The sequence below is a fragment of the Silurus aristotelis genome (assembly GCF_946808225.1).
Source record: "Silurus aristotelis genome assembly, chromosome: 14".
NCBI classification, from domain to species: Eukaryota; Metazoa; Chordata; class Actinopteri; order Siluriformes; family Siluridae; genus Silurus; species Silurus aristotelis.
Window position 1 is genome coordinate 6,939,501 of NC_139587.1, and position 24,713 is coordinate 6,964,213.

Genomic DNA, 24,713 nt, shown 5'->3' on the forward strand with positions numbered 1-24,713 from the left:
TAAAATGAAATAACAACTTAAAAACAAGCTTTAATTAATAGAAATGCATTAAAATCTTAAAGAAATCGCTTTAGATAAGTATCCATGCCCTTTGTTTGTTGCTTTGCAGAAGCAGTTTGGCAGCATTTACAGTTTGAAATCTGGGTACGATTCTACAAGCTTTGTACACCTGGATTTGGGCAATTTCTCACATTCCTCCTGCTAGATACACTCAAACACAATTTGACTGGATAGGGAGCATCCTTAAAATGCCATTATTAGGTCTCCTTACAGATGTTCTACTGGGTTTAATTCTAGGGTTTAGGTCGGCCACTCAAGGACATTTAAAACCACTCTTATATTGGGGCTTTGTCCAACTAGAAAGGTCAAACGTTGCCCCAGTCTAAAGTCACTAGCACCCTTTATGGATATTTGTATCTTGGCTACTTTTATCCTTCCCTGAAGTCCCCAAATTTCCTCATCTTCACTGCAAAGAAGCACCCATGTCCCCTGATGCTGCCACTACCTTTAGTTTGATTTGAGCGAGTTTGACAAGGGCCAAATTTGTGATGGCGAGACGACTGGGTCAGAGCATCTCCAAAACTGCAGACCTTGTGGGATGTTCCTGGTCAGCAGTGGTCAGTATCTATCAAAAAGTGGTCCAAGGAAGGAACAGTGGTGAACCAACGATAACATACATTCAATGATTAAATAATTATTTCTGAACTCCTTGTCTTTCCAGAAGGTTCTCTTGTCTATGCAGGGAGCTTCTAAAACGTTTTAGAAGTTCCCCTGCCTGTATCCCAGTATCAATGCATCACCAAGGCCCTAATAAACAGTTTGTTAATTCCAAACTCTTCTGTTTAACAATTATAAAGTCCACATTTAAAACATAACAAATAGTTTTAATCCCATTCTCAGATCTGACTTAAATAAATTTGATTCCAGCAGCATTTTATGGTTTGGTTTTTAGTCTGGCATACAATGTAAACTTTAGGACTGTATGCAATATATACTTTGACCAGGCATAAAAGTATGACATTAAATCATTATGACAGGTCAAGTGAATAACACTGAATATCTTTTAATCATTACACCTGCTAGTGGGTGGGGTATATTAGGCAACAAGTGAACATTTTGTCCCCAAATTTGACGTGTTAGAAGCAGGAAAAATGAGCCAGATTAAGGATTTGAGCGAGTTTGACAAGGGCCAAATCGTGATGGCAAGACAACTGGGTCAGAGCATCTCCAAAACTGCAGCCCTTGTGGGATGTTCCCGGTCTGCAGTGGTCAGTATCTATCAAAAAGTGGTCCAAGGAAGGAACAGTGCTGAACCAACGACAGGGTTATGGGTGGCCAAGGCTCATTGACGAGTGATCCGATTCAACAGACGAGCTACTGTAGCTGAAATCGCTTAAGAAGTTAATGCTGTTAATGTTCGACAGGTCAGGAATAAAAAGGGGGACCAAAACATTATTAGCAGGTGTTCATAAGGTAATGCCTGATTGGTGGCAATAATGTTATGCGTGGTCGATCTAAATGCATGTGGCTTTTAAATTCAGTGAATTTGCCACAAGTTGACTTCAGCAAACTTCAGAGTCATCTCAATGCAACTGAAGTAAGCTCCTAAGTGGTCTAGAAAAGCTCCAGAAAGAATTCTTTATACCAGAGTCTAGAGTTCTAGAGTTTCTAGAGTTAATGGCTGAAAGCTAAAGGGGCAATATTGCCCCTGCACATTGGGTAGAAAGGATGGTCTACTGTTTTTCTCATGTCAGTCACAATGACAGCAACCATTCCTGTTGTCTGTAAACGCCTGTATGCAGGACAGGAGAGATACCACTTTCCTGCAAATATGTTACACTGTCCTATAAACAGTTGTTCCAAAATATGTTGCTGGCAGTCTGGTTTTGTATGCACTGGTTAAAAAACGTGTATGAGCTTTCAGCCACTCGATGACACAGAAAGGGAAGAGCTGGCTGGTGTATGGAAATTGATTATACCATTTTACAGTAAATGCACAAAAGAATAAAGTGTGCATTTTTACCTTAAATAAATTCTCTACAATTCTAAACATTATGCTCTAATAGACAAGTCTATGGGGTGAGTGTGGAAGATGGGCTTTGCTTGTATTTATTGTAAAGTCAAAAAATACGTTTTTTTTTTAATTACAAAATAGGTAACTGAGGTAGTTCGTTTTGGGGGGAGTTTTAGCAAGATTTACTTCAGCATAGAATTGAGAAAAAGATTATAGCACAATTTTTCACATGAATTTGACAGTTTAACTCCAAGTCAAATAAAACCGCATAAAATTAGTATGGGACAAGTTGGTTTCCTCAAATGTATCTTCAATGTTATTTTTCAAAGCGATGCCAAGAAACATGAGCTTGTCTCAGTTGGCGTTTAGTGGAGGTAACATCCGATTGCTAGTCATTGACACTCATCCAGTCACTTAGGAAAGGAAGTCTGGAAAATTCAGGCATGAAGCATGCCAGCGGCTGTCCAATTCAGCTGTTAACACTACAGAAGCTGCAACTTTAACAAAAAAAAGTTCTCAGTTTTCTTTCCCTACAGCAACCACAGTGAATATAAAAATAATAATTCATTAAATTGATTTTTTTAAATAGTAATTCTGGGTATCATAAATGGACTTTACAGATGTGATGTACAGGTAGTATAGACTCTGTAATATCATCAATTTTGAAATGATGTCTTGATCTAACATACCCTGAATTGATTTAGCATTATTTCATATTATTTTATTTAAATAACACATGGAGAAATGAATAAAACTATACTATTGTGGTCAATATAACCTAAACTTAGAAATGATAAATAATATTTTACATCACTTTAAGCTATAAATGATGCATAAAGACCTCATTTATGTAGGTGGATGCACTATTACTCACATTATGTGAATTTTCCAATATGTCTCTGCTAAATAATTAAACTTAAGTCATGGGCTTAAGGTAAGGCATGTTCTATACCAAACTACTTGTCATACATAAAAAAAAAATTATTTGGTCATTGGTTTGAAAACGATAGTCTTTATAATATGCATAATGTGATGTCCTCACCAGCAGGCAATTTAGTGAAATAGACACCAGACAACAATGATCTGACCGAGATAGAGTGGGATTATGCAAACAAATTAGGTAATAGCACTAGTGACAGAAAATATATTTAAATATATAATATAATTATTACCTGCAGCGCACTTTTTAACAAAAATTATAGTATATGTAAGCTAATTTTCCACACAAACCCAGACAATGAATGATGACATGAGCAGAACATTGTCCGTTACTTTAATCACAGGTCTATCCTTACAGGATCTTGATCGTATAATATGACATGGAGAACACATTATTGTATAATCTGTTATAGACATCAGACAAGATGCATTTGAATTACGGTATCTTGTACACAGTGTCACATGGAGTAATATTAAAAGACCATTGTGATCACAAAGTAAAAAAAAATCTACCTCGATGGATCTATCGTATCTTGGGCCATGAACTGTTATGAATCGTGTACTTGAGTCCAGTAGATTTTGGGAACGTCATACTTGTTTTACTATAATTTGTCCTGAAATAATTTGTGCCCTCGATATATTAATTTTTGACCTTGTCACTTTAGAGGTTCCTAACAGGACAACAGGGATCAGGTGTGGCAAGTTAGTCATGCCTCTTCTAGCACATACACAAACACCTCTCTCAATACAGACCCACACCCATGTAATACACTTCAGATACATGACACTTTCACGTTGCCATTGAGTTCTTTGAATTATATAATAACTTGGTGTCTTCTCCAGGATCTGTCCAGTAATAGTACACTGCCCAGATGTTCTTTGAGTGAATGTTATGACATTATGAGTGAAAAACCAGAGGTGATGCATATGGAGCCACAAGGCTCGACAAAAACTTATAACCAGATGTTGGAAATAACATACAATATCATTACACTTAATTGTCTTTGTGGCACATATGTGGAAACAACTATCTTTGCATGTGAATAGCTTTTGTTATCTTTGGTCTTAGCTTTATTGAGTGTTTTATTGTGAGTTGTCTTCGAATAGTGTATGTTCCAGCCAAGAAAACCGTATCAGATTTGAAAGTACACTAGATCAAGTTCAGGATATCCAAAAAACCCACCAGTGAACCCATACAATTGAGGACACTTACTTTGCACCTACCAACACTAGAAGTACATTGCAGTTATCAGACACCAGTACAAACTAATAAATATCTTTCTTTTCTTGGAATTCCAAATGCAGTCTTTGGCTATACTGACATCTATTGGGCTCACATCAGGACATGCACTATTACACAACCTTAAAAGAAAGAAAAAAAGTTCATTTTTATGGCTTTTTCAGGTATAAAAACAGCCAGTCTTTAATATCTTTCTGACTTGAACAACATCTGTTATAAAGTATTGGTGATGAAGATCATGAGAAAATATTGGCATGATCAACAATAAGGCAGTGTTTTTTGTGTGAAAAAAAAGGATTTGACTGAGAACAGATGAATAAAGAACTGATTTTATTGATCACAGTGCAACACTACAGTAATGAATAAACATAGATTGGACCAAAGACATCTCAGGAGCATATAAAGTGAGTATTGTGCTTCTGTAAGTGTGTAGAATAGTGGTGGTGGTTCTTCATTGTGTAGTAAATCCTGTGAGACAATCTTCTACAGGTACAACTGAGTTAGATAAATCAAATGCATTCAACGTTTTCTTTTTTTCTTCATGTATAGTACCATGACCACAGTGATATAAAATCAATTTTACCAATAACCAACTACTAGAATGTCCTGTAATATCAACAATCAAAATAAAACCATCAATAATGGATAATAAGAAGACAAAAAAAAGAAGAGTTGCTGCACTTATAAGGATTTATCAAAAATATACAAATTCTTGTTGTACACATTTTTTACTTAAACAATGCCAGAATTTATATTAACACCGTTCCAAACACTTAAGATATTTATATCATACAGTCCAATAAGAAACAATTTAAATTAATACACATTTTTACATTTGTATTTAAATTATATGAAAATGCCGAATCATAGTGATATATGCTGATATATGAACCATTTTATTGTGTACTATTATACTAGTGCTACTGTATGCCACTATTTTAAATAGAGGTGATAGAGGCAGTTTATAGCTGCCACTACACAAACATATTTTGAGAAGTGGGAAGAAAATCTTATTAATAAAACTATCAATAAGAGATTGTATAGCCACATTTTAGGCAGTGCTATATGGCTGAGATGATCCCTTAAGATCTACTTGATAGTTACCTCTGGAATTTTGGTTTTTGTAGGAAAAAGATTTTCCTCTTTATTCACATTTAAACACTTGTACATTAATATAATAAATATAATAATTGTACTAGATTTCCTTTAGTCTTAGACTAAACTGTTTTGTAACAAAGTTTTCCACTGAAAATAGTGTTCAGTCCAGCAAAAAGCCAGAACAATAGATTGTGGCCATAAATAATGTCTATTACCTATCTCTGAGCTCCTGACAGAATCATTTAAAGCACATCCATTCTTCTTCCACTATAAGTCTGCAAAAGCTCCGGTGTGGATGCAGGTTTTTTGATCAAACCAAACAAGAACCACACGCGATAGTTAACTGAGGACAAAGACTTGCAGCCACAATGGCTCTTTGTGGAAAAGACTGGATACCACTGATCTACAACATTCGACTGAAATAAAGTCTTGGCAGTTGGACTATGTTTCTTTGTAAGAACAACCTCATCAGTTTCACTTGCAAGGGCCTTACTTACACCAAATCAGGCCACCCAAAGGTCATCTCTACTTGGCCACCATCCTGAATAATAGAATAATAATTTTACATGCAGCCCTGACAGAAAAGGCTACAAATATAGTGTGATATAATCAACACTCTGTGCAAAAAAACCCTTTACTCTTGGTCAACAATAAATATTTTTTCCAATTCTCAAAACGAATATTGTTGCACATGATGAGAAAAAGTGACAGGCGCTAACTATAGGCGCTAAGTGTTATGCGATACTTAATTATTAAATAAATAGTGTATATTCCACTATCACTCTTCAGCTTCTGTAGGTACAGCATCTTCTAATTCAGCAGTGAGCAGGGGGTGGAAAAGGAAGTTAAACGCAAAGGCAAAGGAATTACGGGCATTAACCCTCCAGTCCCGTTCTATCTTGACTTGCCGTCTTGTATGAACTAAAGGTGATGTACAAGTCCTACAGTGAAGGGCTTTCAGCTCAAACACTGGCCACTTGCTGCCCAGCCTGCCCTCCAAAACAGTGCTAAACTCCACAACACTGCCTGCACTGAGTGCCAAAAGCACCCCGCGGAATTCGCTACTTGCCCGCAGCACTATGTCTTTGGTTGCATCGTCGGTTTCTTGCAGCCATTTGCCCTTCTTGTCTTGCAGTGGCATACCCATAGTCACTTCAAATTTGTAGCGGTCAAAGCGTTTCACATGACACTTGTGATTTGCAAATTCTTTGAGCTTGCAAAGGTCTGGCTCCGGTTGGGTGCTGTCACAGGCTGGGTATTCTTCTCCATAAAGGCATCGGACCCAGTCTGCTACCATGCCAGGCAAGAAGTTGACAACGGATTGCGCTCCGTTTTCAATATCGGTCACACGGACGTATTTAAAACGACCCTCCCAGGTAACGCGGTGGCCCTCGAGGTGACTACAGAGGATCTGAGTGTGTGCCATGTTGCGTTCCTTCCAGGCACGAGGGCCACACATCTCACTGTATTGCTGCCAGGTAAGAGTGGAGTTATAAACCTTCATGCCCTCGGAACGGTACACATAAAACCAGCTGAAGAGCATCAAGGCAGAGATCCAAACCAAGATCAGTTTAACCATGCTACTGCGCCTCAGAGATCGAATCACTGCAAGAGGCGACACACTGAAACGAGTCCACCAGCGTAACAAAACAGGTACCACACAAACACACACAGTCACTGCCATCTTGGCCAGCTCCAGAGCAAGGAACCACTGTATAAGCTGGACCAGCAGCGCAGCTGCAAGCACTAGCGAAAGTACAGGAAGGGCAAAGAAGAAAAGGAAGTAGCCCACTGCTGTGCGCATAAGTCCAAGTGGGGTGGAGGCGTGCAGAAGTGTGACAGAGAGCTCGCACCAAGTGAAACAGAGTAGGTATGGCAGAAGCATGCTGTAAGACCCTTTCCAACCTCGCGCTGTGCCCATACGGACCCACAAGTACAGGACGCAAAGGTACAGAATGCAAGGCACACCCACATGAAACACCAACCAATCACAAATTGGCACACTAAACCACGAACCTCCCACAAACTTGCCCACCGTACCCCCAATCAGCTCATTAGTGAAAGAGCAAACTGCAGAGGCAAATTGTGCAAGAAGGGCTAGCCTAGCATGTTGCTGTGCAGCTGGACGCAGGCTCAGGTAGCTGCTTATAGTAAAGAAGATGGCCACTGTGGCCAGTTCGGAACAAGGCAGCCAAGACTTATCTGCTACAGGGAATGAAAGTATGAGAAAAACTGCAGAGACCAGAAAGTACAGTTGAGGCTCCAGATGTGTCCAGGTAAAGTTAGATTCCGCTTGGTCAAGGTCCAACCCGGGCTCGAAATGAGCCAGCATGGTTGTCAGGGTCTTGAAGTTTTCCCATGCTTTGCTGTTCTGGAAAACTCTCAATGTGCAGATGACCATAGTGATGTATGAGAGGTAGAAGACAACCAGGGGAATGACGAGAATAAAGAAGTCTAGGGTAAGGTTGGAAATGATAAAGAAGAAAATAAGAGTGTTGATGTGGTGAGTCGGGATAAGGGTGCTGATCCACTGCATTCCAGCACGGGAAGCCCAGTCAATCAATACCTCCTTCACCTCTGTCACAGCATGAAGCGGAAACTTCAGTATCTATAGCAACACACACAAAAAAAAGTCAAGGATCAGCATGAATTACAATATTCTCAGCTAGATGGATACTTTAGAACTGAAGGTATTTAATTTGATTTAAATTACACTTTTACTCATCGCGTTCCTTTTTCTATTGTGCATTTGAAAAGCATTCGCAGTGCTGCACTTTTTTTTTGTTATGTTACAGCCTTATTCCAAAATGTATTAATATAATTCTCCTTCTTTGCAGAACCTCTCAAGCGCCATCAGGTTGTATCGGGAGCATCGGTGTACAGCCATTTTCAGCTCTCTCCAAAGATGTTCAATCGGATTCAAGTCCAGGTTCTGACTGGGCCACTCAAGGACATTCACAGAGTTGTCATGAAGCCATTCCTTTGTTATCTTGGCTGTGTGTTTAGTGTCGTTGTCCTGTTGATAGATGAACAGTCGTCAGAGTCTGAGGTCCAGAGTGCTCTGGAGCAGGTTTTCATTAAGGATGTCTCTGTACATTGCTACATTCATCTTTCTCTCGATCCTGACTAGCCTCCCAGTTCCTGAAAAACATCCCCACAGCATGATGCTGCCACCACCATGCTTCACTGTAGGGATGGTATTGGCCATGTGATGACCTCCAGACATAATGCTTGGCATTCAGGCCAAAAAGTTCAATTTTTGTTTCTCATGGTCTGAGAGTCCTTCAGGTGCTCCAGACAGGCTGTCATGTGCCTTTAACTGAGCTCTTTCAGAGTGACCATCGGGTTCTTAGTCACCTCCCTAACTAATGCCCTTCTCCCCTATTGTTCAGTTTGGCCGCCCGCACTCGGAACTTTGGAACCACCTGGTAGTTCCAAACTTGTTAAGATTTACAGATGGTGGAGGCAACTGTGCTCATTGTGACCTTTAATACTGCAGAAATGTTTCTATACCCTACCCCATATCTGTGCCTCGATACAATCCTGTCTCGGAGGTCTACAGGCAATTTCTTGGAACTCATGGTTTAGTTTGTGCTCTGACATGCACTGTTAACTTTGGGACCCTTATATGGACAGGTGTGTTTTAAAATCATGTCTAAGCAACTGAATTTACCACAGGTGGACTCTAATCAAGTTGTAGAAACATCTCAAGGGTGATCAGTGGAAACAGGATGCACGTTAACTCAATTTTGAGTGTCATGGCAAAGGATGTAAATACTTGTGTACATGTAATTTAGTTTGTTTTTTATTTGTAATTAATTTGCAAAGATATTAAACTCACCTTTCCTGTTGTCATTGTGGTGTTTATTTTTGTAGAATTTTGAGAAATAATAATAATAATAATAATAATAATAATAATAATAATTAATTTAACCCATTTTGGAATAAGACTGTAATATAACAAAAGGTGGAGAAAGTGAAGTTACCGGACTTTCGGACTTTGCACTGTATTTGAATACCTTCTGATGCAAAGGTAAGTCATCTGGGTTCTTCACAGGTTCATCGTCGTCATCATCATCATCAACTACTGCGTCATCAAGATCCGGTGATGGTGAAACTCCTTGTGCGTAACGCTTGGCATTTTCAACAAAATCCTCCACACCAACATATTGCGTCCCTGTAAAAATAGAAATGCATACATACTTGTCTTTTTTTGTTCTTTGTTTAAATCCATGCAAAACCATACAGTTCACAGGCATACCATTGCTGGAGACAAGGCGTTCTAAGACCTTTCTCTGTTTTTGAGCTGGACTAGATTCTCTGCTGTTTGGGGCACCATCTAGAGGAGCAGAAAAGATATGATCACCTTAAATTAAAAATTAATACAGAACACATCAAGAACTATATGCTGTATTATATTTACCTGTTTCAGTGTTGTAGTGGCTGATGTTTTCCAGTAGTTCTGAAGTAGCCACGTTTCTTTTTCGTTCTGGATTGAGTTTCCAGTAGATACACAGAGCCGCTTTTCTCACGGCACGGTCAAAACGTGACTCCGATGCTAAGCTACATACTTCCTCTCTATTTTCAGCCGTGATGCCTTCAAAACAGATACAATTTTCAGTGCAAAATCCAAAACAACTATACAAAGTAATTGTGCTCAAGGACTGGATTATACTCTTACTGTCCACTTTAATAGGAACACGTATACACCTGCTTATTTTCGTAGATATCTAATCGGTGAATCATGTGGTGGCAGCACAATTAAAAAAATCGACGATCGGTGTGCAATGATATAAAGAGGTGGTATGTAATAATGCTAGGACCCAAGGTTTCCCAGCAGAACATTGCTCACTGCCTTCACAGGTTTGTCCTCTTCCCATAGTGCATCTTGGTACCAGTCCCACCTTTCTACATTTGTCAATAGCTACCTTCAAACAATTTGTTAAATGGACCACTTCTAAAGCTGACATGCCCATTGCTGGATCTTTCAGCAGTGGACAGTGGTCAGAACAGATTGGTTAAAGTCACCCTTACATATGCCGATTTTTTCTTTGAGAATAGGAGGCATTGTAACGGGATCAATGTTATTCACTTTACTCATCAGTTCTTTTCATTTTATTACTGATCAATTTGTATACATGGTAAAATATGCAAAGTAAGTCATTTTGTCGTCAAAGTTGTTAGAAGCAGAAAAAAATGAGCGAGCGTAAAGATTTGAGTGAGTTTGAAAAGAGCCAATTGTGATGGCTAGACGACTGGGTCAATGCATCTTCAAAACTGTAGCCCTTGTGGGGTGTTCCCAGTCTGCAGTGGTCAGTATCAATCAAAAGTGGCCTTAGGAAGGGACAGTGTTCAATCGACGACACGGTCATGGGTCTTAACCCTCTATTCTCAAGAGGTGCTGTATCATGGTGACCCCTGCACTCTGACCCCAGCTTTCTAACATTGCTGGTATATGCAAACTAAGAATTTCACTGTGCTGTAATGTACAAGGGACAAGTGTATTTGTTGTACCTTTTCTTTCATGCAAGCAAAACTGTAAAAGTTTTACAGCATCCCTCCGTCCATTTTTCGCTGCTTGTAAAAGCCATGTCACTGCTGTGACACTAGTCACTTCTTCATCCTCATGTGCAGATAGACGCAAGTAATACCTGCCAACCTGAAAAAAGAAGAAAAGATATTTATTTAATAAATTTAATAACACATGCATTTTCCATGACGACTTAAGCATAGACTAGGCCATATAGTTTATTACAAATAATAAGCACATTGTGTGTGGATTTAAATTGTACACATGGACATTATTTGTTATTCTGACCTCAGTCTGTGCTTTAGAATCTCCATTTTTAGCCCTTTGCTTAAGTTCTTCTATGTCCAGCTCCTCTGGAATACATCCTATGAGAATGCATGTAGAAAACAGCACTTTTAGACACATTTAAACATCACACCATACAAACTGTGCCCTTCAACAGGATGTATTTAAAAAAAAGACTGTTCCTCGCCTCTTATTAAACACACCATCAGGAAGGCTTTAAGTGTTCGGCCCCCAGTATACGCTTAGGCCCTGTTTATTAGACAGGAACGCAGCGTGTGTGTGTGAGTGTGGTTTCTCTTTGTGTCCTGATTTAAATGTGTTTTTTGCATATGCTCCAGCACATGACCACCCATGCAGCGATCGGGCAAAACCATAATGTAAGAGTTCATTTTAGAACGCTGTTAAATTTGGTATCCGTTCATGACTCAGTCAGTGTTAATTATCGCTTTTAGATGTTTAATGGCTTTTCCACGGAGAGCCGGAAACTACTGCGTGTGTGTGCTGCGATTGCAGATTTACCTGCAGGAGACGAAGTTCCACCGGAGGGCATGCATTCAGACACAACACTAGTTGCGTTTAGTTGAGAGCGACCTGTTGGTGAGGCTGGATTAGAGGTCAGAGATACCCGAGCGGAAGGGCCTGGTGTTGAAAAGGAGGAAACAGCACGAGGGTTGTGTCTAGACACAAGAGAAGCTAGAGAGATGGAATCAGTCGGAGAAGAAGGTGGAGCTCCAGGAGGATATGGGTCCATCTCTAATTAAAGAAAAAAACAAAAACAAACATATAAATAGAATAGATTTTTCTTTTCCAATATTATTTATAAGAACAATACTTATACTCAATGATTGGCTTATTATTGAGTTAATTCGGTTTCAATTGCACCCGTTCAATTCAACTAAAGTAAGAAAGGCATTAATAAATATAACTATGACAACATGTTGGGATAATTGGTGATGATTGACGTCACTTGGCGACTCAAAGAAATCAAGGCGCTACTTTCCCCTAAAAACAGTTTGCAACACTGGATTATGGACTATGCAACAAATGCAAATATATAACTATAAGCAGTGTTTTTTAATCCTAGTTCATAAAATTTATTCTAACTGTTATTATGGATTTTCTGGTGAATGAAAGCAGCTCGTGAGGATTTTGACCCCAGGAACAGTGATGCTAATGAAATCCGGGACTCTCCGGGATGGAAGAGAAGACCTGATGGACCCAAGTTTGACAGATCATGGAGGTAAGCTTTATCTGTGTAAAGTCCCTGGCACGCAGAAAGAGCAGGGCTCGAAATAGCAGCGACTCACAAACCCCCCGAATGAACACAAAGCGTTTCTATTGTCAGCGCTATACAGATCTCCAGTGACAGGTCGAACAGGGTGACCTGCGCACGCACACACACACACACACACACACACACACACACACACACACACACACACACACACACACACACTGTAATGCTGTCACTGTTTCTCTTCACTCTCAATTTCCTCAGTTGATCATTTGATACTTCTTTAAATTCAAATACACCAGGCTGCACCACTCACCCAGATCTTCTCCCAATTCCTCACCCAGATCTTCTCCTAGATCCCCACCAGCTCCTCACCCCGCACACACAGCTAATATAATATTAGACACAGATTCCGAGCGCCACAGATTCTCTCTCACTCACTCAATGTTTCCTTTTCCGCCGATTTATAGTTTATAGAGCAAAAGCAAAGAAGAGCAGTGGAAGCTGAAGCTGTACACAACTGTTGGTTTGGAAATAAGATCCGCCCACTTGTGCATTCGACTGTTTGATTGGACGACAGTTATGCTGCGTGTACAAACCGGAAGTGACAATTGTAGTAGAGCATAATGGCGTCAAGTGACAGACGCTAGGAAGTGTATATTATAATCACCGGTATAATGTATTATTCAATTATAACACTTATAATAATAATAATAATAATTATTATTATTATTATAAATAGTAGTAGTAGCAGTAGAAGTAGTGGTATATTATTACTCATACACTGTGTGTGCGTAATAATAAACTAATACTTAATTATAATTATTAATGTTAAATAAGGATTTATAATAGGTTTTTTAAATCTTTTTTTTTGTGTGTGCATAATTTGGCATGATTATTATTACTTTTCTTCTTTTTTCGGCTGCTCCCATTAGGGGTCGCCACGGCAAATCATCCGTCTCCTGTCCCCTACATCTGCCTCTTTCAAACCAACCATCTGCATGTCTTCCCTCACCACATCCATTAACCTCCTCCATGGCCTTCCTCTTTTCCTCCTGCCTGGCAGCTCCATCTTCAGCATTCTTTTACTGATATACCCCATGTCCCTCCTCTGCACATGTCTATACCATCTCAATCACACCTCTCTCACTTTGTCTCCATAACGTCCTACATTCGCTGTCGCTTTAATAAACTTAATTCTAACCCTGTCCATCATCGTTACTCCGAATAAAAATATCCACTGTCTTAACTCTGCTACCTCCAGCTCTGCCTCCTGTCTTTTAGTTAATCCCACTGTCTCTAAACCATACAACATCGCAGGTCTCCCCACAGTTCTATAAACGTTTCCTTTCACTGTTGCAAATATTCTTCTATCACAAATCACTCCTTCCACTCTTCTCCACCCACTCCACCCTGACAGCATTCTTTTCTTCACTGTTCACCCCAGCTATCTAAACTCCTCCACCTTCACCGGCTCTTCTCCCTGAAACCGCACCACTCCACTCCCCTTCCTCTCATTTACACACATGTACTTACATAAGTGTCTTACTCCTACTGACTTTCATTCCCCTTCTCTAAAGCACATACCTCCACCTCTCCAGGCTCTTCTTAATCTGCTTCCTACTCTCACAAATCACAATATCATCCGCAAACAATTATGCAAGCAATTATGATAAAAATTATAAATCCTTATTAAACATTTATAATTATTAAGTATTATTTTATTGTTATCATGCACACAAAATGTGTAAGTGATAATAAAATACTACTACTACTATGAATAATAATAATAATAATAATAATAATAATAATAATAATAATAATAGACGTAGTAGTAGTAGTAGTATTTTATTATCACTCACACACATAATAATAATAAAATAATACTTATTAATTAAACAGATAATTAATAATTATTAATGTTTAGTAAGAAAGACATGAAGGTGGTTAATTTGAAAGAGGCAGATGTAGAGATCAGGGTAGAATTGAGACTGATGATCTGCTGTGGCGACCCCTAATAGAGGAGAAGAAGAAGAAGAAGAAGAAGGAGAAGAAGAAGAAGAAGAAGAAGAAGAAGAAGAGGAAGAGGAAGAGGAAGAGGAAGAAGTGTATAGGTGTCTGTCAACTTATGCCATTATATAAGGTTTTCAATTTATATTTGTATTTGTAATTATATGACGATGATGATAAGCACTTTATTCAGAAAAGACAATAATGCCATGTTTATAAAGGTTCACATTTGTGTAGCATAAGCAAGAGTTTTTCTGCCATTGATATATTTTAAAATGCTACTCCGGTTCATGATATGCACAAAATTGACTTGGGTTTAGATTTGGACTCATTTCAGAATTATTTATGCCATTTTTGTGACTTTGTTTTTTCCAGCCTTTATGCTGCACACATCTTATTATATAACTGCACCATAGTTAACTAATAATTAATTATGTGCATTAAATTGTTTGCCTTTAACTATACAGTGCTATATCAAATATTACACTATAATCCTACATTATAATTGAATTTGCTTGTGTATTTGCACTACTGGTTGCAAACTAATTGTAAGGTGATACAGCTGTGGTTGTAACAATTCTTAAAGTATTCCATTATGGTGTCATTACTGTACAGCTCAACCTCAGGCATTTCCTTTAACCTGAGATGTAGTGTAACTGGCATTTTAAGGTGTGAAATCTTACTCCGAATAAATTAGACTAAATCAGAGGTGCCCAAAATCTTTCTTATAAAGGGTCACGAATCTATTGATTGAAGGCCGTAGGCATTATATGAAAACATTATATCAAAATGAAAGTTGTCATTGTTCTTCTCATTTACTTAACATTAAAAAAAAATTAAAAATAAAACATAACTCTGCAATCTGCTAAACTAATGAAGTTTTATTTTCAAAGCTCTAGTTTGGTAAACTTACAGTACAATTTTTTTTTTTTCCCCCAAATGCCATTTTTTTCCCAGTTTTCCTCTTCTGATATATATGGCGTTGCGGGCCAAATCAAAGGTCACTATGGGCCAAATTTGGTTCACAGGCCCTAGATTGGGCATCTTTGCACTAAATAATACTACAAGCATATTGATTTTACTAATGATCAAGATCTCATCAGGTGAGTTAAGATCTGTGGTGAGAAGCAGATTAAAGATGTGATTAAAAGGTGCTCTATGATCCTTACTAATATGGTGTTGAAATGAGCTTACCTGACCTCAAATGTATTTCACAAAACCGTTCATTTGAATATTCTATATACTTAAACCCTTGCCAGAGAGCTTATAAAGCACAGGGACTTTACACAATGGTTCCTGATTTCTTTGTCTTTACATGAATTTGCCTTTGTGTGACTTTTAAGCTCCTCGGTAAACTGTAAAGAAGAGCTGGACTTCTCACTTCTTGCCAATCTTCCTCACAAGGGTATGCTGATATACAGTATAAAAAAATCATGTTTAATATTATGCATGTTCTGTAATATTTTAATTAAAAAAACAAACAATAAAAAACCCTTGAATAGATAAAAAAAAATACTAGAAGTGACTTCACGGATGTTTCACACAGTATTATATATTGGGTTATGTACTATCACTTTTTATAGCCTTCTATGCTTATAACGTATCCAAGGTCTCTGTCCATGTGTCTATGATAGAAATTGAATGTTGGATTACGATTTATCTTCATGAAGACACTTCCATTGGTGTAGAAGAAGTGGCCTGAACAGGGCCCTGAACCCCACAGAACACTTTTGGGGTGAAGGAACTCTAACTGCATCCCAGACCTCTTTACCTGTCATCACTCACTGTTCCAAAATGAATATAAAAGACAGTGGAGGTTATGATTACAGCAAATGGGAACAAAATCTGAAATGTGATGTTCAGAAAGCAAATAAAAGATTGTCAGTCCAGTGTCCACAAACATATTTCCTTCTCCTCTTATGTGTGTAACTTTGGACGAACTATAACACTTGCGGTGTAAGAGAGGAATATTTTCCATCATGCTGCATGGCATGATGTCATGGTATTACCATGGTAACTGTATGAACACGATTCACTTTCGACTATACTGTAGAGTGTAGTGTGGGATAATGTAACATAGTGGCAGTGAATCTGACTTCATCTTTTATTACCTAACTAGCGCACTGACTCGCCTTTACTCAGTCATTCCACTCAAATGTTTTTATTTGAGCCAACAAATAGCCTGACCCCACCCTGCATGCAGTCTTTCTGTCCATGTGTTTGTTCAAGCTAATGCATTATTTAGTCTTAAAAACATTTTGTTACTGGCTGCGTTTATGCTTGCAAGAAAAAAAGCTAGAGAGAGAGAGAGAGAGAGAGAGAGAGAGAGAAATGGATAAAGGGAATAATTATGTATTAACCTTATTTGAAGCTTAGTTGTAACAGGGTTTAACTGAACAGTTGGTGCATTCTATTCATACACACAAACACACACACTTCACAGGCAGACCAGCTTTCTTTAGTAAGTCAATATTTTATTGAAAATAAATTAAAGGTGCTTATATAATATTAGATAATACTAGGAAAATTTGAATGAGCGAGTGTGTGTGTGTGTGTGTGTGTGTGTGTGTGTGTGTGTGTGTGTGTGTGTGTGTGTGTGTGTGTGTAAAATGAGAGCTAGTATTCTAGGTTTAGATTTAATGTCTGCTAATAGCAAGGATGCTGTGGTTGTGTGTTTGTGTGTGTGTGTGTGTGTGCATGCTTAGCTACTTGTGTCCTGCATATGGCGCTAATCAAGTATGCTGTAATGTCTCTGTTCAGCTTCATTCAAACATACGGTTACACCAGAGGAGCCAGAGGGAAAAAGAGAGAAAGAGAGAAAGAGAGAGAGAGGGAGAGAAAAATAGAGAGAGAGAAAGGGAGGAAAAGAAAGTGTGTGTGTGGCATGGATGAAATAATCTGGGTCACAGTTATAATACTTTAGTAGTATTTCTGAGGCTGATTTTCCACAGTAATTCCCCCCCCACACACACACACACTACTTTAAGGTGTCAAGCTGCTGTGTCACAGTGACGTGTCAAGGTTTGTTTGTTTGTAGTTAAGGTGACAGTAAAGACACAAAAATAGGTATAAGACTTGGGAAGGGCAAATTTGGAGATAAAATATATATATAAAAATGTGTGCACTTAACCAGTATGTTTTTGTTTACTACATAATTCCTATATAAATAACTACATACATGATCTTTTGTTGTTTAAATGTCTTCAGTATTAATGTGTAATGTTAAAAATGATAAAGAAAAAACAATGATGGAGAAGATGCGTACATACTTTTGACTGCCACTGTATATAAATTCGAGGGCACACTTATCTAGCATGGCTACCACAGCATTTTGCAGCAGCATGCCATTTCATCCGGTTTGCACTTAGAGGGACCATCATTTGTTTTCCAACAGGACAATGACCACAAACACACCTCTAGGTTATGTACGAGCTAAAAGTTCCAGAAGGAGAGTAATGACAGTGCTGCATCAGATGATCTGGCTTCCAACATCACCTGATCTAAATGCAGTTTGGGATAAGTTGGCTTAGAGAGTGAAGGAAAAGCAGCCAACAAGCACTCAACACCTCTGGCATCTCCTCATAATTGTTGAAAAACCATTCCAGGTGACTTTTGAATCCGATGAGAGAATGACAAGAGTGTGCAAAGCTGTTGTCAAAGCTAAATGTAGCTACTATAGACGATCAAAAAAACAAAACATACTCTGGGTTGTTTAACAAGTTTTTTTTCGCTTACTACATAATTCCATACATGTACTTACATCGTTTTGGATATCTTCACTATTAATGTACAATGTTGAAAATGATTAAAAGGGTGTGTCCATATTTTCATTGCTACTGTATATAAAATTGAAGGCCCACTTAACCAGCATGGCTACCACAGCATTTTGCAGCACAATGCCATCCCATTTAGTTTCTGTTTTCCAACAGGACAGTGATCCCAAACACACCTCTAGGATATGTAAGGAGTGTAACAGAGTGCTGCATCAGATGATCTGGCCTCCACAATCACCCAATCTAAAATCCAGTTGAGATGATTTGGGATAAGTTGGCTTAGAGAGTGAAGGAAAAGCAGCCAACAAGCACTCAAAACCTTCTTCAAAATTGTTGGAAAAACCATTTCAGGTGACTTCCTTGTGAATCTGGTGAGAGAACGCCAAGAGTGTGCAAAGCTGTCGGAGTTACTATGGACAATCTAAACTATAAAACATGGGTTTTGGGTTTGCTTCCTTGCTGTAAAATAGATTTCCATGTCATTCATTTATCTTCAGTAACTGTTTTATTCTGGACACAGTATGTCAGGTTGAACTAAACCAGATTTGTGATAGTAGGGTATCTGCAAGAATGAAAGGGAAAGTTTATAGGTCTGTGGTGAGACCTGAGATGTTGTATGGATTAGAGACAGTGGCATTGAGTAAAAGACAGGAAGTGGAGCTGGAGGTAGCAGAGCTGAAGATGTTGAGGTTTTCGTTGGGAGTGACGAGGATGGACAAGATTAGAAATTAGTTTATTAGAGGGACAGCACATGTAGGATGTTTTGGTGACAAGGTGAGGGAGGCGAGATTGAGATGGTTTGGACATGTGCAGAGGAGGGACATGAATTATATTGGTAGAAGAATGCTGAGGATGGAGCCACCAGGTAGGAGGAAAAGAGGAAGGCCAAGGGGGAGGTTCATGGATGTGGTGAGGAAAGACATGCAGGTAGTTGGTGGGAAAGATGTAGATGTAGAGGACAGCGTGGTATGGAGACGGATGATCCGCTGTGGCGACCCCTAATGGGAGCAGCCGAAAGAAGAAGAGGTGGAACTAAACTAGGGTTCACCATCATGGTGCCCACAGGCACTAGGTAGCCCGCAAGGACCACATGAGTAGCTTGTGGGCCTTTTCTAAAAAATAGCTGTTTCCTACTTTGTTAAATCATTGTTGATGATTATTATGAGAAATCATTAACACGTTCAGTGTCTTCACATAGATGAATATCATTAATTATTAATAATAACATATAATAAAAGGTAAATTGAGCAAATGTGTTATTTCAGATCAAACTGAAAACTGTGTGTGTCAAACTGGTAGCCCTTCATATTAATCGGTACTCAAGAAGTAGCTCCGTTTCAAAAAGGTTGGTGACCCCTGGAGTAAAGACATTAAATAGCACAGTCACAATTAGAGTTCATTTCAATTCACCTACTGGCATGATTAATTAAGGGGGGGAAAACAATGATCCTAAAGCATCTCAGATGGACACATGACAAGGCCTGTTATCTCACACACATAATTCAAGAACAAAAGCAAGAATCCCCACTATGCCACTATGCGACCTAAGGATGAGGTCAAAATCCACTACACAACTCTTTGTGTTAGCAGTTTGGGATGTTTTCTTTCAAGAATGGCAGAGGCAGACGCCATGCAGTGTTGCACACGTGCTCCATTCATGTTCCCATTGCAGTGTTTCTTTCTCCCCATTCAGCACCCAGTGCTCCTGGATGCGCGCAAGTAAAGTGTCTCCGGTGCTCCCCGGTGTTTGCAGGAAAGGTTCCCGTTTCGGATGACGTCGTTGACGGTGGGCGGGAAGAGCGCAGTTGGTTCTCGTGCCCAGTGTATTACCTCCTCTTTGCATGTCTACTCGGATATTACGTCCTGTATTTATAAGACGTCTCCGGAAAGATCATTGCACACAGCGGTCCTGCACTGATCAGCACCGGCACAAACCTGCGGGCGCTCGCTCGCTCGTACGCGCGCGGTGAACTCGGATTGCTCGTCCTGTCTCATCCGCGCGCGACTACCGGTCTAAGGTATCTCGCTTTATAAATCGATGCTAAGGTGACCACTCAATTCGGTTTTCATTTTCAACGCAAGGTCTTTAATAGCATCTGCACTGATGCTGGCCGCGTGCGCGAGATGCGTTCATTTTGTGCACATGTACATTTTCCAAATGTAATTTTTATAAAGATACTAACGCAGACGTCATCACGTGCGTGCACCGATCAAATGGTTGCATTTGACAAGGTTTTTTTTCTCTCCTTATATTGTAACACAACCGGGCGTGCCTCATATACTGCTGTATTGATTCTGCTGCTCTAAGCTCGCGCGTTTGCAGTGTTGCCAGATTGGGCGTTTTCCCTCCATAACTGGCTATTTCTTTTATCCATATTTTTAGATTTGGAAATTTAAAAAATTCTTCTTCTAGAGATCACATTTCCTGTAGAGACGCGTGTCTCTAATAAATAATGTATTAAGAATCCGGATTTCGACTCAATCTGGCATCCTTGCATGCTGTCTCTGCCTACTTCACCCCAATTTCAGTAGAATTGAATAGGATAAGGCCGCTGCACATTACAGTATGGAGCATCAGCAGAGATCTACTGATGTGCATCAAGAACAGGCTGCATGTTAGTGTAAGTGCACTCTTAGCAACTGCAGTGATTATAGTTCCAAGACTACATAAAAGATCTCCATCTTTTTTTCTGAGCTTCCATCTGACACCACCCTGTCGCCTTCAGGTCTTATTTCCATTGTCATTATTCCTCAGTCTCGTGTTCCTTGCTTTCCAGGAGTAGTAGTGGTGTGGGGTGATTCGTGAGCCTCGGATGTAGGTGTTGCTGTGGGGTGTGGTTCTGCTTGTCTCTGCTTGTGTTTCGATCTTCATAAATGCATTAGATTGAGTCCATGCAGGGCCTGATGATAATGATGATGATTATAATGATCAGCTCTGTTGGAATTGCTGAAAACTAAAAACAGCCTGGAAAAATAGTAGTGTGTCATCGAGGATGCCAACTCTTTTAATTACATTTTTGATATTCTTTTGATATCTCAGTTACTGGGGTCAGTGGTTCAATCCTGAGCCTCGGTATGTTTACCTGTTTCTATGCACGATTACCTAAATCACTCCTATCTCCCAAAAGCGTGCATGGAGTTTGTTTACACTAAATGAGCCGTAAGTGGGGATAAGTGCTTAATGGGTGTGCATGATGAAAAATGCTCTTGGAAAATTCTATCTTATATTTTTTACTTTTTGTAATCCAGGTATACTGTTTATTTTGACAGACTCACATTACACTGTTTATGCTGCTGTTTTGGTTTGTTCAGACAGTCCTAGATTGCAATTGTCGATTATAAGTCTTTACAAATTATTGTTGATATTGCCACCAATATTTCCTTCATCATAGCAATGATTACACTAGGTGGACGACATTTCTATAATTTTTTTTCACCTATACTCAGTCTATATATATATATATTATATACAGTGAGGAAAATAAGTATTTGAACACCCTGCTATTTCGCAAGTTCTCCCACTTAGAAATCATGAAGGGGTCTGAAATTGTCATTGTAGATGCATGTCCACTGTGAGAGACATAATCTAAAAAAAAAAAATCCAGAAATCACAATGTATGATTTTGTAACTATTTATTTGTATGATACAGCTGCAAATAAGTATTTGAACACCTGAGAAAGTCAATGTTAATATTTGGTGCAGTAGCCTTTGTTTGCAATTACAGAGGTCAAATGTTTCCTGTAGTTTTTCACCAGGTTTGCACACACTGCAGGAGGGATTTTGGCCCACTCCTCCACACAGATCTTCTCTGGATCAGTCAGGTTTCTGGCCTGTCGCTGAGAAACACGGAGTTTGAGCTCCCTCTAAAGATTCTCTATTGGGTTTAGGTCTGGAGACTGGCTAGGCCACGCCAGAACCTTGATATGCTTCTTACATAGCCACTCCTTGGTTATCCTGGCTGTGTGCTTCGGGTCATTGTCATGTTGGAAGACCCAGCCTCGACCCATCTTCAATGCTCTAACTGAGGGAAGGAGGTTGTTCCCCAAATTCTCGGAATACATGGCCCCGGTCATCCTCTCCTTAATACAGTGCAGTCGCCCTGTCCCATGTGCAGAAAAACACCCCCAAAGCATGATGCTACCACCCCCATGCTTTTCAGTAGGGATGGTGTTCTTGGGATGATACTTATCATTCTTCTTCCTCCAAACACGTTTAGTGGAATTATGACCCAAAAGTTCTATTTTGGTCTCATCTGACCACATGACTTTCTCCCATGACTCCTCTGGATCATCCAAATGGTCATTGGCAAACTTAAGACGTGCCTGGACATGTGCTGGTTTAAGCAGGGGAACCTTCCGTGCCATGCATGATTTCAAACCATGACGTCTTAGTGTATTACCAACAGTAACCTTGGAAATGGTGGTCCCAGCTCTTTTCAGGTCATTGACCAGCTCCTCCCGTGTAGTCCTGGGCTGATTTCTCACCTTCCTTAGGATCATTGAGACCCCACGAGGTGAGATTTTGCATGGAGCCCAAGTCCGAGGGCGATTGACAGTCATGTTTAGCTTCTTCCATTTTCTAATGATTGCTCCAACAGTGGACCTTTTTTCACCAAACTCCTTGGCAATTTCCCCATAGCCCTTTCCAGCCTTGTGGAGGTGTACAATTTTGTCTCTAGTGTCTTTGGACAGCTCTTTGGTCTTGTCCATGTTAGTAGTTGGATTCTTACTGATTGTATGGGGTGGACAGGTGTCTTTATGCAGCTAACGACCTCAAACAGGTGCATCTAATTTAGGATAATAAATGTAGTGGAGGTGGACATTTTAAAGGCAGACTAACAGGTCTTTGTGGGTCAGAATTCTAGCTGATAGACAGGTGTTCAAATACTTATTTGCAGCTGTATCATACAAATAAATAGTTTAAAAATCATATATTGTGATTTCTGGATTTATTTTTTTGATGGTGGACATGCACCTACGATGACCATTTCAGACCCCTTTATGATTTCTAAGTGGGAGAACTTGACAGTGGACATGCACCTACGATGACCATTTCAGACCCCTTTATGATTTCTAAGTGGGAGAACTTGCAAAATAGCAGGGTGTTCAAATAATTATTTTCCTCACTGTATATATATATATATATATATATATATATATATATATATATATATATATATATATATATATATATATATATATATATAATCTTACGATGACGATAGCGATACGACAACATTGTAAAAATATTCAAAATTACAGGCACAGGCAGCAGCGTACGATGTACGATACGTTGGACACACAGCTAGGATTAGCGTATCTCTCGCCCTGTGAGATGCCCCACTCTCGCTAGCGACCGAGTGTATATTTGTTTCTGTTTCAAACAGCAGTTTTAGTGATAAAACGATTTCCAAGCACCCAAGTATGTCTCCTGCTTGTAGTGAAAAAAAGAACTGGAAAGCCATCAGTTTGGAGCAGAAAATAAAAATTATCAATCAGCATAAAGCAGTAAAGACTGTCAGTGATAGTACCATCTTCGACTTACGATATTTTTCACTTACGATGGGGTCGTAGTAAAGCATCTCCAAGTAGAGGACTACCTGTATATGTGTATATGATGCACCCATCATGACTTGTGCCTACCATACAAGCCTGTGGGGGCAGTGCTATGATCTGGGGTTGCTTCAGTTGGTCAGGTTTAGGTTCAGCAACGTTATGTGACCAAAGATTGAGGTCAGCTGAATACCTGAATATACTGAATGACCAGGTTATCCCATCAATGAATTTTTTTTTCCCTGATGGCATGGGCATATTCCAAGATGACAATGCCAGGATTCATGGGGCTTAAATTGTGAAAGAGTGGTTCAGGGAACATGAGATATAATTTTCACACATGGATTGGCCACCACAGAGTCCAGATCTTAAGCCGATTAGGAAGCAGCAGTGGTCCAACTCTCCCATCATCAATGCAAGATCTTGGTAAAAAATTATTGCAACTTTGAACAGGAATAAATGTTGTGACATATATATATATATATATATATATATATATATATATATATATATATATATATATATATATATATATATATATATATATATATATACAGTGAGGAAAATAAGTATTTGAACACTCTGCTATTTTGCAAGTTCTCCCACTTAGAAATCATGGAGGGGTCTGAAATTGTCATCGTAGGTGCATGTCCACTGTGAGAGACATAATCTAAAAAAAAAAATCCAGAAATCACAATGTATGATTTTTAAACTATTTATTTGTATGATACAGCTGCAAATAAGTATTTGAACACCTGAGAAAGTCAATGTTAATATTTGGTACAGTAGCCTTTGTTTGCAATTAAAAAGGTCAAACGTTTCCTGTAGTTTTTCACCAGGTTTGCACACACTGCAGGAGGGATTTTGGCCCACTCTAGATCTTCTCTAGATCAGTCAGGTTTCTGGCCTGTCGCTGGGAAACACGGAGTTTGAGCTCCCTCCGAAGATTCTCTATTGGTTTAGGTCTGGAGACTGGCTAGGCCACGCCAGAACCTTGATATGCTTCTTACAGAGCCACTCCTTGGTTATCCTGGCTG

The 24,713-nt window shown here is 39.2% G+C and overlaps 2 protein-coding genes across 8 annotated transcripts in view; one reads left to right on the forward strand and one right to left on the reverse strand.

Annotated features, from left to right (window-relative positions):
• Window positions 1-4,506: 4,506 nt before the first annotated feature.
• Window positions 4,507-12,903, reverse strand: wfs1b (Wolfram syndrome 1b (wolframin)). Of its 3 annotated transcripts, XM_083561481.1 has the most exons (9): window positions 12,657-12,903; window positions 12,414-12,490; window positions 11,626-11,859; window positions 11,110-11,186; window positions 10,806-10,950; window positions 9,715-9,888; window positions 9,553-9,630; window positions 9,311-9,468; window positions 4,507-7,899 (listed from the first exon to the last, which is right to left on the reverse strand). In XM_083561481.1, exons 3-9 carry the CDS (start codon window positions 11,855-11,857, stop codon window positions 6,070-6,072), a joined length of 2,694 nt encoding a protein of 897 aa, XP_083417607.1. In that variant the 5' UTR covers window positions 11,858-11,859; window positions 12,414-12,490; window positions 12,657-12,903; the 3' UTR covers window positions 4,507-6,069. The 3 variants fall into 3 exon arrangements, with proteins under 3 accessions (XP_083417607.1, XP_083417606.1, XP_083417608.1); XM_083561480.1 differs by lacking the exon at window positions 12,414-12,490; XM_083561482.1 differs by lacking the exon at window positions 12,414-12,490 and having other exon boundaries at window positions 12,782-12,898.
• A 6,631-nt stretch (window positions 12,904-19,534) lies between these two features.
• Window positions 19,535-24,713, forward strand: part of jakmip1 (janus kinase and microtubule interacting protein 1) — a 33,873-nt gene continuing 28,694 nt past the window's right edge. For 3 of the 5 annotated variants that reach the window (XR_014536790.1, XM_083561485.1, XM_083561490.1), the window contains exon 1: window positions 19,535-20,141. The gene's annotated coding sequence lies outside the window, so the exon portion shown is untranslated. Of the gene's footprint in view, window positions 20,170-20,623; window positions 20,745-24,713 lie in introns of those variants that run through there. The other 2 variants (XM_083561489.1, XM_083561488.1) reach the window with 2 other exon arrangements.